We start from the raw sequence: 14,433 nt of genomic DNA on the forward strand, positions 1-14,433 counted from the left end.
AGTATGAGCACATGCACACGCATGCACAGGAGCATACACAGAGTGTGAGGAACACTATATTCCACTTAGAGTAAGGTGACCACAGTTGTAAAGAGTGGTTATCTGAGTTACCATTGCCCTTTTGTCTGCTCCAATCAGTCTGGTCATTCTCCTCAGACCTCTCTCATTCTCATGTTTCCATGCACAGAGCTGCTGCTCACTGGATGCTTTTTTGGTTTTTGAGTATTCTGAAAGTTTCAATTTCAGATATACTCAAACTGGCCTGTCTGGATCCAACAATCATGCCACGGTCAAACTCACATTTTTTCCCCCACGCTGATGTTTGATGTGAACATTAACTGAAGCTCCCGACCTGTATCTGTATGTTTGTATGCATTGTACTGCGGTTACATAATAGGCTGATTGGTTAATTGCATTAAAAAAGCCAGTGCACAGGTTTTCTAATAAAGTGTTTGGTGAGTGTATATAATATGTCCAGGCCCTGACCTTCCGGATCCCCTCCAAGCATACTGTAGCTACTGTACTGAGGTGGGAGCCAACAGGTGGATGCAGGAATTAAGGTGGGTTTTAACCTTCTTGCAAATAGGTCTTTGAATGTGTGTTACAGTAGTGTTGAGTAGAGTGTGCCATTAGTTCCGCAGTAAGAGTCAAACTAACTGTCTGTGCTGGCTGCCAGGCTTTGCTCCATTAGCCAGTTACCTGACCATTTGTCACACGCCTAACAAACTGAAACGCAGCTCTTTGTGCAAAATTTGTTTTATTACAACAAAATAGCTTGATTATGTTTAAATACAAACATCCAATCTGTAGTAATAACAAGTATTGAAAAATAATGAAATGATCGATCGGTCAGTTTTATTTGTACAGTCCTCATTTTGTTTTTTTGTTTTTTTAAATCTTCCTGTTCGGAGCTTCAGATTCAAAGTGCAAAGTGTGTGATAAAGTAACTGATTACTGCAAGAGGTTTGTCTTCATGTTGGTTGACGTTTCCATCACTCATTCTGTTAGGATAAAAAACAATGTTAGAAGTCTGGTGTGATGATATTTCACTTCTCAGTAGGCCGACTGGAATAATTAAACCTAAAACCACTACATGTCACTCATGCACATTAGATTCAAGTAACGTCACATGCTGTGACCTAAATTTCCCTAAACCATAACCCGCATTTACCAAAACAGAGCTGAAAGATAAGAAAACATAAGACTTTGACCGCTAGTGAGCACAAGGACTATAGTGTCACTCTGCTTCTAACTGCTGTTTGCAAACACATTGCCATAAAAATGCAATAAATGGAGAGTCACTGCTGTTAGTTATGCTGCATGCTGCCCACAGACAAAGATCCCCTAAATTCACGCATCTGACAACAGAAGACCTACAATATCTATAATAAACATTTATTAGGGGCATACATCTCTGTACCTGCATTTGTCTATATATCCAGTCAGTAAAGTAGGTTATGTTGCCGTAGACTCCTGGCTTGTTCCTCCAAGCACATCCAATCCCCCAGCTAGTGTCCCCTGCGAGCCACCATACACCTCCCTCCTCGACCACCAGGGGCCCTCCACTGTCACCCTGCGGCATACAAAAGAAATGTGTGTGTGTGTTTGTAAGTGTGTGTGTGTGTGTGTGTGTGTGTGTGTGTGTGACAGAGAAAAGAAACTCAGACTAACCTGACATGTGTCGACTCCTCCCTGCAGTTTGCCTGCACAGATCATAGTCTGAGTGACCTGTCCGTCTAACACCAGAGGACTGTTACAGGTCACTCTGTTGTAAATGGTCACCTGGGCCTGATTTAGTCTGTCAGGGGCTGGTCCTGAGAAAAATTAATAATTGTACACCCGCAGTTAGCTCAGCCAAGCGTTAAAAAGTACTGTTCACTTACTTGTGCTTTAAACCTTAAAAGACAGGTGACCCCTGAAACACTTGAACAAATAATTTACAGAAAAGAAAGAAAACTAAGTGTTCAGAAACAGATTTGTTTGTTGGGTTCTCAGTCAACATGGTACACATCCTCCATTTCACTTCACATGGAAAGTTGGACACATTCACGTAGTGTTGGGCTCACCAGATGAGCGCAAGGCCCCCCATCCTGTGATCCAGGCTTGACGTTCGGCAGAGAGGTTCACGCCAACGTTGGGGAGACACACTGGCTTCACTGTGCCTGAGGGACGAACAACCATGAGCTCAAGTGTTCTCATTATCAATACAAAGTGACAGGTCACATCATCATTTCTTGTGATGAAATATGAATTTTACTGGCAACTTACTTGTAAATGTCAGAGGTGTGTCAAGCTTTAGCAGAGCAATGTCATTGTCATTAGTTTTTGTGTCATATTTGGCATGGTTAATGATTTTGTTAACAGTTTTGCCAACGTCAGAGCTCATTTTGATCAAGCTCACGTCGCCAGAGTATACTGTCCATATATCAGGCCTGGAGTAACTGTCATGACAAACAGAAAGATGTGAAACAGACAATAGATTCTCCTCCTGAATATCTGTCAAAAATTACATTAAAAATCAAATGTAAAACAAGGCAAATGGCATGAAGATCATAAATGGTGTAAAGAGTAGAAGCTCACTCTTGGAAGCAGTGTGCAGCAGATAGGATCCAGTAAGGGCTGATGATGGAGCCTCCACAAATGTGTTGACCATGAATCTGGAGACTGACCTGCCACGGCCAGGCTCCATTTACAGCCTCTGCACCACCTACGATACGAGTTCTGGGGGCTTCTGAACTCTTTCCACATTCTACTGATGACAGAAAAGAGTTTACTATAACTCATATTTTATTGGGACAAAGAAAAAAAAAACTTGATGATATTTGGTCACTTATAAACAGGAAGTCCCACTGTCTGGCTAAATCTATACTATCCACCGTCTTTGCACATATCACATGATTTCGTACATATTTCAGCATTGCAGTTATGTCCCAGTTGAAGTTGAACTTACCAATACACTGAAGTGTGACAGCTCTGGCTGAGCAACGTTGGCTGCAAAGGAAAGGACAAAAAATGATATTTAAACAAGCAAAACAAAGTATTCAGTATTTATGTATATCATATATCATCAGGTATCATCATATACCTGTAAGTGAGCTGTGACTGTACACGTGACGTATGAATACCCCCAGGCTTCAGTTTCATGTATCCTTGAGAGGCCAAAGAACCTGCACTGATTTGCCTGTAGGTCACATAATCCTGGCTGTGGGACGGACACAAGGTTGATGTCATGTGATCAGTGAGGTAAGGCAAACACACTATTCCCAGCTTTTTAAAATGGACCTTTAAATAAAGTTTGGATGTTAGCCGGTCATGTCATCCAGCTTTACATGATATGATGTATTTCCCCCCCGAAGAAACTGTGTGTAAGTCTGCACGATGTGAAACATAATCATTTTTCTCTTTATCTTTGTTTGATTAATCAATTGTACAATTTTAAGCAAGTAATCAGGCCATTTGTGCCTCTGGAACTTTAGCACCATGTGACAGTCTAAGTATTGTTTCAGAAGTTTTTCCTTTCTGACAAGAATTCACTGTGAGGAAAAAAATGTATAAGCTTGTGCTCTCAAACACTCATAGGTTAATTCTTATACAGCGGTTAGAACAGAGTCTGCAGAAGTGGGACAATGTGAACAGTGGTGGAGAAGACAATCAGCACCTCCTGTAGCCAATCTGCTCACACACAGCTCTGCCATAGTTGTTGTCCCAGTTCTCAGCGCACACGGGCATCCACGTCTGGCTGTCCGGTGAGTAACTCTCCAGCATGAAGCTGGTCCCGTGAAGGCGAACTGTGAGGCGGAGAGAACAGCGGTTCATTCACCTGCTGTTGATTGAAGTAAATCTAAAAAAAACCATAAACGCCAATACAGGACGTATGTGTGGAAGATCTGGGTGTTGATTCTGAACACAACTTACAGCAGTGAGATTCATCCTCTCCACCTGAACAGTCCATGACACCATCACACCACTGCCAGGATGCCAGACACTTCCCACCCTGTTGGCATGACTTCCCCAATAAACACTCGTAGTATACTGCAAACATGCACGCACGCACGCACGCACGCACACACGCACACACACACACACACACACACACACACACACACACACACACACACACACACACACAGTATAGAGCACACAGGAATTTCACACAAAATTCCGAGGATGACAAAAACCACTTTAGGCAGATACAAAGATCTTCAGCTGAACTTACAGAAGTACCAGAGCAAGATGCAGGCCACTGCCAGGATAAGAACCACACACAGAGATGCCGACAGGACATATTTCCAATGACATTTCTTTATCCCTGTAAGGCAAGATTAAAATTAAGTAATTGAGATGGCTGAGTTTTACATACCAGCGACTGCACACCCTTCAAGATTTACATAGAGTCAGGCATGCAAATGGCAGGTTTAGAAGATACTGCACTGCAGTCTAAATTAGTGAATTCACTTCCTACATTATGTCAGTTAAGCTTCACATGACCAAACACTAACACTCATTTTGTGCTGTTTTAATTCCTTCTTGATTGTCCAAGAATTTTCCATAAATATTTTTCTGTTTCAAAACTGCGAGTTGGACCAGTTCAACACTGTTGTATTATTTTGACATATTAGGGAGGGGTGCATTAGAATTTTTAATGAAGCTGGGGAGGGCCTTGCTTTTTTAAAAACTAGCATTGTTAATCAGTTTATCCTCCTTTTATGCTGAAATATGGGAAATGAAAAAACACTAAGAATTACCGTACCTGTCATTTGTCCTGTATTATGTGATGTTCCAGGCGTTACAGTGTGGTGGGTGTTGATGGTTCTGGGGGTTGTGGGAATGTAGTTAGGGGTCTGTTGTGGGTGGGAGGGGTATATCCCCTGCTGTGGGTTGTATGGACGGGGTATTCCTTCATCATGCCGGAATCCAATGTTGTCATAGGTGGGACCATTTGCCTACAAGTAAAGAGAAAGAAGTTAAGCTGGTGTAACAATGACAGAGAAGGAGATAAATATGTGATCTTGCTTTATTCAGAAAAAATCATTGATTTTAGAGAGATTATATAAAGAAAAGAGAAACTTTTGAGAACAATATGTACGAAGACATTTAGAAAGGCTGCCTTTGACAATGAAACTGATCTTACCTGATTATTACTCATACTGAAACTGGTCATACTGCCTGATGTGGGAGACTCTCACACCTGGAAAAGTTCATGCAGTATTAAAGAAGAATGAAGTACTGCTCATAAATTTAAAAGTAAAGTATATGATGCACCATGTAGCCAAACTATAGCTTTTGTTAGAGCAGTATTCATAAAACAAAAAAGAAAATTGATTGAACAAATTGTCCATTAAAATGCTGGCTCGCATAAAAACTACCTAAGCACCTGAATACATATCACAAATACTCTCATCCCCCCAAACACCAAGAATCTCCAGTTTTTTAACAACTAAAATACTACAAATACAAAAGCTCACACCTGACCTGAGTCAGCTCGCTTACTAAGAATTCACAAACACATTCATCCACATCTTTCTCTAGATTTCTACCGACCTTGAAATTCCCACAAATTCCTTCAGCGCTCTGATTCTCTCTTTTCTTCCACTCCCTGTTTCCCTCTCTGTCACATGCTCTCTCCGCTCCTCCATATAATCAACAGCCATGACCACACCTTTTCCCTCTGTGTGCACAAGCCAGCCTGTTGTATACCACTCCATTTATCTAACACTTCAAAATGACATGGGCAAAGAGCAGGTATTGATGGAGGAAAGCACTGATTCTCATTATCATGTGGTCACAGCCAGGATTTAGGATAACGTGAATGAAGTGAAAACAATGAGCACAGGTGTCCATCCAGCAGTGGCCGTCCATTGACTTGTTATTTGATCACATTAGGAAAACCTAGTTTAGAAACTCAGTTCAGCAGTGTGATATACTGTATGTATATTGTGATTTACATGCATTATTGCCCTGTGCATCTTATTCTGTAGGTTTATGGTATAACTTTGCATAGCAGTGATATTCTCTAGCAGTCGTCAGCTCTACTATATTGATTTAAAAGAGCAATTTGTGCTTTTGAAAATATTTCTTGGCTACATGCCTGAGCAACCAACATCTAGACATGTGCAATGTTTTAAATTCTCATTTTACTTGAAACCTCGCAGACTCAAACTGTAGACAATCAAGGACAAGCATGCACTAGTTTCTGCTTGCTGTAACAAAATCTGCTCTTCCTAACTAAAAGTTATGCCTAAGAACCATAAAAAAAATCTATTCGGGAGTGGCAGCTTCTTAAGAATGGTAAATTCAAGTCCAAAAGAAGTTCAGCTTAATGTTTTCCGGTAACCAAGGTTGACACAGTGTGACTGAGAGGAGGAGCGAGAGGAGTCAACAAGTGGCAAGTGGTAACTGCTTGTTTGACCTGGAGCCAGCATTCAGACAGAGATTTAGTGGGAAAAACAAAGATTTAAATCAAGTGAAAAGACGTAATAGAATTGGTTCTTACATTACCCATGCTATTGCCCATCCTTCGAAAGAGCAGTGTCACCTAGCTGTCTTTGATCAGTAACAAATGGGCAAGTGGGCTAACAAATACTGATGGCCAAACTAGTTTCAGAGCCCGTTAATATTTAACCCGGTGTTTCACTGGATTAACTGGCAGGAAAAGGACAGAATGAAAGACAAGAGTCATCCAGGAAGAGATTGTGAGGAACCTAATGATCTACTGACTGACAACAACCCTAATCTTAACTTACATATTTACATATATGAGCAAATTGCATTTAAAGTAGATGGGGAATAGCCTTAGCTTGTACAAATAATTATGAAACTCCTGTATTAACATTAAATACCTTTTGTATCACTTAATATATCTGAGTTATTGTATAGATACTACATTACATTACAGAGACATGTTTCTGTCATTCAGTCTATCCACATTGTTGAGTGGGGTGGACAAAATTATAGAAACACTCATCACTGTTATGCAATAAAATTCAACAGCACCACAAACCGCCTTCAAAATGAGCAACACCTCTCAGAAAGGGGTCAAAACACAAACTGGACCTTAAAACCTTCATGGAGGTAGGACTCATTTCAGGTCTGTTAAATTTGACTGCATTAATCAAAGCTAGGTGTAGCTAATAAAGTGGTAACTGGGAGTATATCTTCATCACCCTTCCTTAGCCCTGGCGGTGACTGTCAAAAAATATTTTGTTCAGTTGTTTTACGTACCCATGGTTTGATAAGTTCAAATCTGAAACTGCATTCTTTCTGATAAGACACGTTTAATAGATATTTTTCTTTGCTTTAAATACCACTGTTGAAATTCTATTCACCTCTACTGCATCAAGGATACAGCAGAAATTTTAAAGATAACCTCTCAAACCCTCAGTGTCCAATATCTGCATGGCTTAATGCCAAGAGGGGTAAATGGAAAAAATACAGCCTTTTATAATATTGGTGAACTGATCCTTTATCTACCTGTTACTGAAGTTAAAAAGATACGTGTAAAGGCAATATGAGAGCCATAAAATTTAACCCTGACATGTTACCTTCCACTGTAACATGGAATGCATTTAATCCATTTAACTAAAATGGTGGCATCCAGTGGCTAACTTGAAAATTACAAAGGTCCTGGACCACATTCAGGACCAGAATGCCACACCAACACGTCATTCACTGAGTCACCAGGAAGCTACTACATCCCTGGATTTGATCCAGACTATGCAAAGGCCTGTGTTTCTGCACTTTGGGGCCAGGCAGAAATTCTATTATCCACTTTTACTGTAACAGAACACATCACATAATAATAATAATCAAGATAACACTTGAAATCACCCTGCCTCTAAATTTGGTCAGACTTCAACCTCATGGTAAGTCATAAAGATCAATAACACAAGAGTAGGTTTGGTTCATAAAAACTACAGTATTTATTCAACCATTTCAATACATAGTTAAATATTAATCCATTTTTTGCACAAGACGTTTTGACAAACAAAGGAGTGTTTTGAATCCTGGAGGCATGATGTCATGTGAGTGGAGTCCTACTTCGCTGTTTGATTAAGGCAACTGGCATTAAAGTTGTAACAGATGCATTCTTCATAGTAAAAGGCAGTCAGCACACACTTCAACCAGTCTATCAAGGAGTGCAGAGACATCATGTTTCCTACAACTTCTGGATTAGAATAGACGACGCTCCACCACCTCCGTTGCAGATGCCTGCCAGCCCGTACTGACCTGACTTCAGGTTGTGCACCATGTGACCCACAATTCTCGCGCCAGACATCCTGACAAAGGAAAGAGAAATAAAGCGTTATTAATAATCCACAAAGTGCTAATTTTGTGCTTTGTGATGTTGATTTTCATAGATGGCATGTAGCAGCTATTTCAGATAAGAGACGCCCATTTACAATGTGTAAGAACTATGTATAGTATGATTAAGGCTACTTCATCTGTAGCAGACAGTGGTTTTAATGATCAAGGAGTGAATAAATAAACAAATTCCTATGTCCTCCTTCGGTCCATAAATGTATCAAACCACTAGTACTGCTTTTCTTTTCCAGTCTCCACTACTTGTTCTATGGAGAAGGTAAACTGAGATAAGTCACAGGTTTCCTGTTGTGGTCACCCCGGGTCAATGATCATGACCTGATTACAGCACAAAAAACTTGTCAAAGTTAGCAGATAAGTGATTTGATGTCCATAATGTTTAGTAGTCGTTTGATATCATAGTTTTATGTGAGCCTAAATTGCAAATATACTGCAGGAAAATTACATTTTCTGTATCATTTTTTCTGAATATCTTCATCAGCTACAGTTGATCCTTTTGTCTCCTACTCTACTGGAACAGACTCAAAAATATCAAAACACAAATCTATGTCCACATCAAGGAAGAAGTAGAGGAAAAAGTGTGGAGATAGTTTTAGAAAACAGGAAACACCCTGTTCCTCATCTTAGCTCAATTATTCCTAAGAAAAACCAAGTGGAGCTATTTTTGTTCTTTCCTCTTCACTCCAATGTCACATCCCTGTTTCAAAAATAAAGACCAGCCACTCTGTATCAGTCTCAGCTGCTTACCCAATTGGATGTCCCAGGGACACAGCCCCTCCATTAACATTGACTTTTGCTGCGTCAATGTCCAACATCTTGATGTTGGCCAGGACGACCACGCTGAAGGCCTCATTGATCTCCCACATGGAGATATCCTCCTTCTTCAACCCCGCTGCCTCCAGCACCTGACACACATTCACTCATGTTAGGATGTTCCAATAAAACTGCATCAGTGGAAGAAGTTGAGTGTAGGGCAGACAGAGCATATATTTTTATCTTTTTAATAAAATAACTCCAACTTTAACATTATAAAATTATATCATACTTGACCTCAGCAAGGCCTTATACTCACCTTTGGTACAGCATATGCAGGAGCAATGGGGAAATCAATGGGTGCAACCGCAGCATCAGCAAAAGCTACGTGGAAAAAGGTTAACATATTCTGTGACTTAACAAAAACCATGACAACTGTGTTAACTAGACTTAAAAGTGTGATGTAGTAACAAGAAGTAAACAAGTAACAGTTTCCAGTTTCTCAACTAATACAGACATGCATTTAAGTTTAGTGTAAACAGAAACTTTGTTAATGATTTGTGCAACAGTGTAGTTTTTTTTTTTCTAAAATTCAACTAACCTAATATTACTTTGAACTAGCAAATATACTTCTCTATTAACCTGTAGAAGCCAATACTCCTGCATTTTCCTGAAGGCCTACCATGTGTTCACCTTAGTTAAGCTCTGCAACCATTGCCTAGTGTGTGTGTGTGTGTGTGTGTGTGTGTGTGTGTGTGTGTGTGTGTGTGTGTGTGCAGCTTACAGACAATCCTTGCCAGTGGAGTGACATTATGTCTCTTTGCAGCATCTGCTGTCATTAAAACAAGAGCAGCAGCTCCATCGTTCAGTGTGCTGGCATTGGCTGCCGTCACGGTGCCTGAAGAGCAGCAGAAAGTTACATATCCTTGCTCTTCGAGGAAACGTGTATGCTGATGCTCGCCAGGTGGCTTAATGAATGATAGAAATAAAGAGTAATGACAACTGCACATTTACCATTCTCTCTCTGGAACACCGCCTTCAGTTTGGGGACTTTGCTAAAGTCGACCCTCCTCCACTCCTCGTCCTCAGACACGACCACGTCAGGTTTGCCTACAGTAATCATATTAATAACAGATATGCTTTGCTGTGTAAATGGCCGATGTCACTGCATGGCCCGAAAGAAACATATTTTTGCCAACTTGCTGTACCTCTCTGGGGAATGCTGACTGGCACAATCTCCTTGGCCAGAACTCCAGACTCATATGCTGCTTTGCTGCGGCTGTAGGAGCCGATGGCGTAGGCGTCCTGTTCCTCCCTGGTGATCTTGCAGTTCTTGGCTGTGTTCTCTGCACAGTTTCCCTGTTAAAGACAGCAAGGCAAAAGAAATGGCAACAAGACAAATATTAATTTTAATTAAATTATAAATCATCCTTATGTCATGACAATCGATTGGGACATATCATGATATACAAAAAGGCAAATATTTTTACTTTATGAAAAGGCCCAGTCACTCCACCTGTAGGTCCAGCCCCAGCATCATCAGAAATACAGTACATTCAATTACTGGAGTAAGATGGAATTTTATGTCTAGTTTTCTTACAGGGGCAGGCACCGTTTCATATATTTTCAAAAGCATTCCGAAACTGAAAAATTTTCAGCAAGGCAACATTCAACATAAAGTTGATGGTTACCATGTGGAACTTGTTGTAGACATCAGTGAGTCCATCCTTAACAATGAGGTCTTCCATCCTCACTCCTCCGTACGCTGGAGTCTCTCTGGCCATCACATAAGGTACGTTGGACATGCTCTCCATGCCGCCTGCCACCATCACATCCTAAAAATCACACAGAGTCAAAGTCACACTTTAAAGGCCACTTTATACTATGTGATTCCGGGCTGTGTGAGACCTAAATTGACAGTTGTGAGAGAAACGTAGTAAAATCTGTGACTGTCAATCCAGCATAGTGGTCCTGGATGACAATGTGAGACACGCCCACTGACGGAGATTTGGTAACCAAGGACATCATGTGGCAAAATTCACGTCTATCAATCAACTAATCATAATACGCCATGAAATGACGCAGGATACGTGGTCAATTTTTTTAACTGCAGTTTTAATAAATTTAAATGCAATCTGGGGGACACGGAGGACAACACACACAGACACACACTCTTGTGATTATTTACTAAAAGTCCCATGTGTGATTAGTACAACTCTGCTATGCAAACACATGTACGTGCCAACATGTGACTCCTAACTCACAGACACGTGTACATACATCTGTGTGTACGTCCTGCCACTTCACATGTCCACGCACGTGAGACTCTTAATGGCCAAGCTTGATCTAAACTCTCTGACCGAGAAAACCAACTATTAAATCTAAATGTGGACACAATAACAGCCTAGTACGACTCAATACTATTTTTTTTTATGTTTTTTTTTTTTTTTTTTTTTTTTTTTTAAACTTACATGTACAGTATGTATGAATTTCCATCAGGTAGTTAGTATAATAATGATATGGTGTGTTTTAACCACATTATTTCAAACCAAATACATGCTGCAGTCATGCTGCAACAACTGAGTAATGCTTATGGCTACTTTTCACTTGTTTCCTTATTCTTGTACATTTTTTATTAAGAGGAAGTCACACATGCGCACACACACGTGCCTCTGCATGGCTGAGTTGTATTAATGAGACACAGAATTAACTCACATATATGCACACATGTGGGACTGAATGCGTGTATTTATGTGCATCTGTAGTGACAGCCACAGTCTCCTGTGCATACAGTAGTTTATCTTACAATACCACTCTAATTCCTGCAGTGGTGTAACCCAGCAAGGCAAAGTCTGTGGTCACCCGTCATATTCTAAGAGTTTATGGTAAACAAAGCTTGTGTTTGGTCACAATGAAGTCCTTCATTATCTTACATGGGAACTCATTTGTGTTTTTAAAAACACATTATTTAAATCCCACTTCATGGCAAATGATGCAATGAGAGGGAATCTTCAGTCTAACTTTTGTTTTGTTTTTTTCAGACCCAACAATAATCACAAATTCATAAACTATGCACCTTGCATTAACTGAAAGCAACTGAAAGCTTCTATCAAGCTGCAGAGCTAGAGTGTATTTAAAGGCAATGCTACCTGGTGTCCACACATTAGACTCTGGGCTGCCATCATGATGGACTTCATCCCAGAGGCACAGACTTTGTTGATGGTTGTTGCTGGAGTGCCGAGTGTCAAGCCTGGAGAGACAGAGACATATTTGCATTCGCAAAAATAAAGAAAAATCTCTTGACCGACCCTCAGTTATGCTTCTGTATGTTTGTGTGCAACTGGCACAGGTGAGCTGTAAATTTGACATTGGTGCTATAGTATTACACAGTGATCTGTTATGTGTGATAAAAACACAATCATACCAATTATGTTTCTAACATATGTTCTCATTAGTTTCTACCCTTGCTGTGACTTTTAACATCAATAATGACATAAAAGTGTTCCACTTCAGAAGCTGGGTATACTTATCCAGCTGCTGGAGATAAATTGTGTAGCTTTGCACATGCCTGTATGATCTGTGGCTTTCAAATTAGACATGTGTACAGAAACTGCATCACTAAGCTGTCAGCTGTATAGAGATGGCAGGACGACCTGGTTTTGTCCACCTTCTCCGAGACAGAATATGTGTATGTGGTTTCTGGATGTCAGTATTTTGGTGCAATGCCCATAATATGAATGTGGCTAAAAAAATTAAACAGTGTGGCCACACCTGCACCAAGCAAGGCTTGTCTTGTGGGGGCCTGTCCTTCTCCTGCCTGAAGCACATTGCCCATGTAGACCTCCTTCACCTCTTCAGGAGCGATTCCTAAACACAAGAAGCAATAAGTCCACTCACTAAATATACACAGCCATTGTGAACTGATGCAGCAATCCACACACTTACATGAAACCAAGAGAATGAGAAGACTTATTTATAATATTTTTTAAATTGTTCATCTGGTGTATTAGCTTAGCCATGCTTGCACACCTTTGCAGATGACGATTATCTGAGGCTATATCTAGTCCTACAACACATTATCATGCCCAGTTTAAGAATGAGCCCAGTATACAAGGAAGTCAATTTAAAATGCATGAAGCCACTACAGAATGAATGAGGAAAACACTTCTCTCTATTTCCAAGTTAACCACCTGAACATACCTGCTTTGTCTATGGCTCCTTTAATGGCAATGGAGCCCAGTTTGGTGGCTGGTACTGCTGCCAGGCTTCCTCTGAAGGAGCCCATTGGAGTGCGGACAGCACTGACAATTACGACATCCTGAAATCATACGTAACAAGTATGCATTTAAGTGTTCAATCCAAGCATGCAACTGTGATGCCAGTTTTAAATTCCAGTTAGTGTACTTACATTGAGTGAGGGGCGAGATGTGTAGGTTCTTGACAGGTACTTGTGAGTCTACAACAGCAGGATAACGACATATATATTTCATGTTCCATACATGGTAGAGTGCCTATATCTACTGTATTATTTCCAGGTACGCTTATAGTTCAACCTGAAGCTCTTTGACATCATTAACACATTTTTGGGTCAAATGAATCAGTTTTGAACCACGTTAGCTAAAGCTAATAAGCTCTGTTAGCAATGCTAATAATAAAAGCAGGCAGAAGTAGGGAATGGTGGCTAGTTTAGCTAGGTGACAGGACTCTTTTATAGCTTTTTATATTTTCAGTTAGCTAGCTATATTGCTGTTGTTGTTGTTGTAGTAGTAGTAGTTGTTGTTGTAATTGTTAGCTTCTTTCTTATGCTGTTGAGAAACAGACAATGCTGTTACACCGTGTACAAAAACGAAGCCAGTGACATGATTTAGCTTCACCAAATCACTCTTAGTCACCTGCCGCAGTGACCAGGTGTTTTCAGGCTGTTACATTATTACTATGGTCAAGGACAGACAGACACAAGCTTAGCTGAGCTGCTTCAAGTTGTCCAAGGCCTCGTATTTACATGTAGTCAGACTTCTGCAACAACTAGCACCCGATGCTATAAAACAGAAAAAATGGTTGTTTTTACACACCCACACTTACCAAGCGTTTACAGATTTGAGCGTGCATGGTTAAAAGTCCACTGGGTGGCATTTTGGACTGAGAGACAAGGACTGACTCACACTTGGACCCACTTCACCTTCAGCCATGCAGCGGAGGGATAAATACATCAGCCAATCACAGTGAGGGGTGTGTGTGCCCCCCCCCCCCGACGTCAAGGTTGACTAGGCATTATGGTCGTTGTAGTTTTACAACAGAGCCAGGCATATCCACATCCATACATTAGCTACACTCATTGTGGCTATACCGCTGAGGGGGAGG

The 14,433-nt window shown here is 40.6% G+C and overlaps 2 protein-coding genes across 5 annotated transcripts; both read right to left on the minus strand.

Moving 5' to 3' along the window:
* Nucleotides 1-738: 738 nt before the first annotated feature.
* Nucleotides 739-6,553, minus strand: LOC111222351 (transmembrane protease serine 2-like). Of its 4 annotated transcripts, none has more exons than XM_022746058.1 (14): nucleotides 6,494-6,553; nucleotides 5,132-5,188; nucleotides 4,751-4,943; nucleotides 4,217-4,309; nucleotides 3,916-4,032; nucleotides 3,659-3,788; nucleotides 3,086-3,202; nucleotides 2,951-2,991; nucleotides 2,581-2,752; nucleotides 2,269-2,441; nucleotides 2,067-2,162; nucleotides 1,672-1,814; nucleotides 1,421-1,573; nucleotides 739-1,001 (listed from the first exon to the last, which is right to left on the minus strand). In XM_022746058.1, the coding sequence occupies exons 2-14, from the start codon at nucleotides 5,159-5,161 to the stop codon at nucleotides 993-995; spliced, it is 1,467 nt and encodes a 488-aa protein (XP_022601779.1). In that variant the 5' UTR covers nucleotides 5,162-5,188; nucleotides 6,494-6,553; the 3' UTR covers nucleotides 739-992. The 4 variants fall into 4 exon arrangements, with proteins under 4 accessions (XP_022601779.1, XP_022601780.1, XP_022601781.1 ...); XM_022746059.1 differs by having other exon boundaries at nucleotides 6,499-6,530; XM_022746060.1 differs by lacking the exon at nucleotides 6,494-6,553 and adding an exon at nucleotides 5,542-5,641 and having other exon boundaries at nucleotides 2,581-2,749.
* A 1,342-nt stretch (nucleotides 6,554-7,895) lies between these two features.
* acat1 (acetyl-CoA acetyltransferase 1) lies at nucleotides 7,896-14,278 on the minus strand. Its single transcript, XM_022745865.1, has 12 exons — nucleotides 14,155-14,278; nucleotides 13,481-13,528; nucleotides 13,273-13,390; nucleotides 12,844-12,939; nucleotides 12,222-12,322; nucleotides 10,764-10,907; nucleotides 10,281-10,431; nucleotides 10,087-10,182; nucleotides 9,857-9,970; nucleotides 9,392-9,456; nucleotides 9,067-9,224; nucleotides 7,896-8,276 (listed from the first exon to the last, which is right to left on the minus strand). Exons 1-12 carry the CDS (start codon nucleotides 14,203-14,205, stop codon nucleotides 8,156-8,158), a joined length of 1,263 nt encoding a protein of 420 aa, XP_022601586.1. The 5' UTR covers nucleotides 14,206-14,278; the 3' UTR covers nucleotides 7,896-8,155.
* Between the last annotated feature and the right edge of the window lie 155 nt (nucleotides 14,279-14,433).

This window comes from Seriola dumerili, unplaced genomic scaffold, assembly GCF_002260705.1.
Source record: "Seriola dumerili isolate Sdu_G_001 unplaced genomic scaffold, Sdu_1.0 BDQW01000091.1, whole genome shotgun sequence".
Classification (NCBI taxonomy): Eukaryota; Metazoa; Chordata; class Actinopteri; order Carangiformes; family Carangidae; genus Seriola; species Seriola dumerili.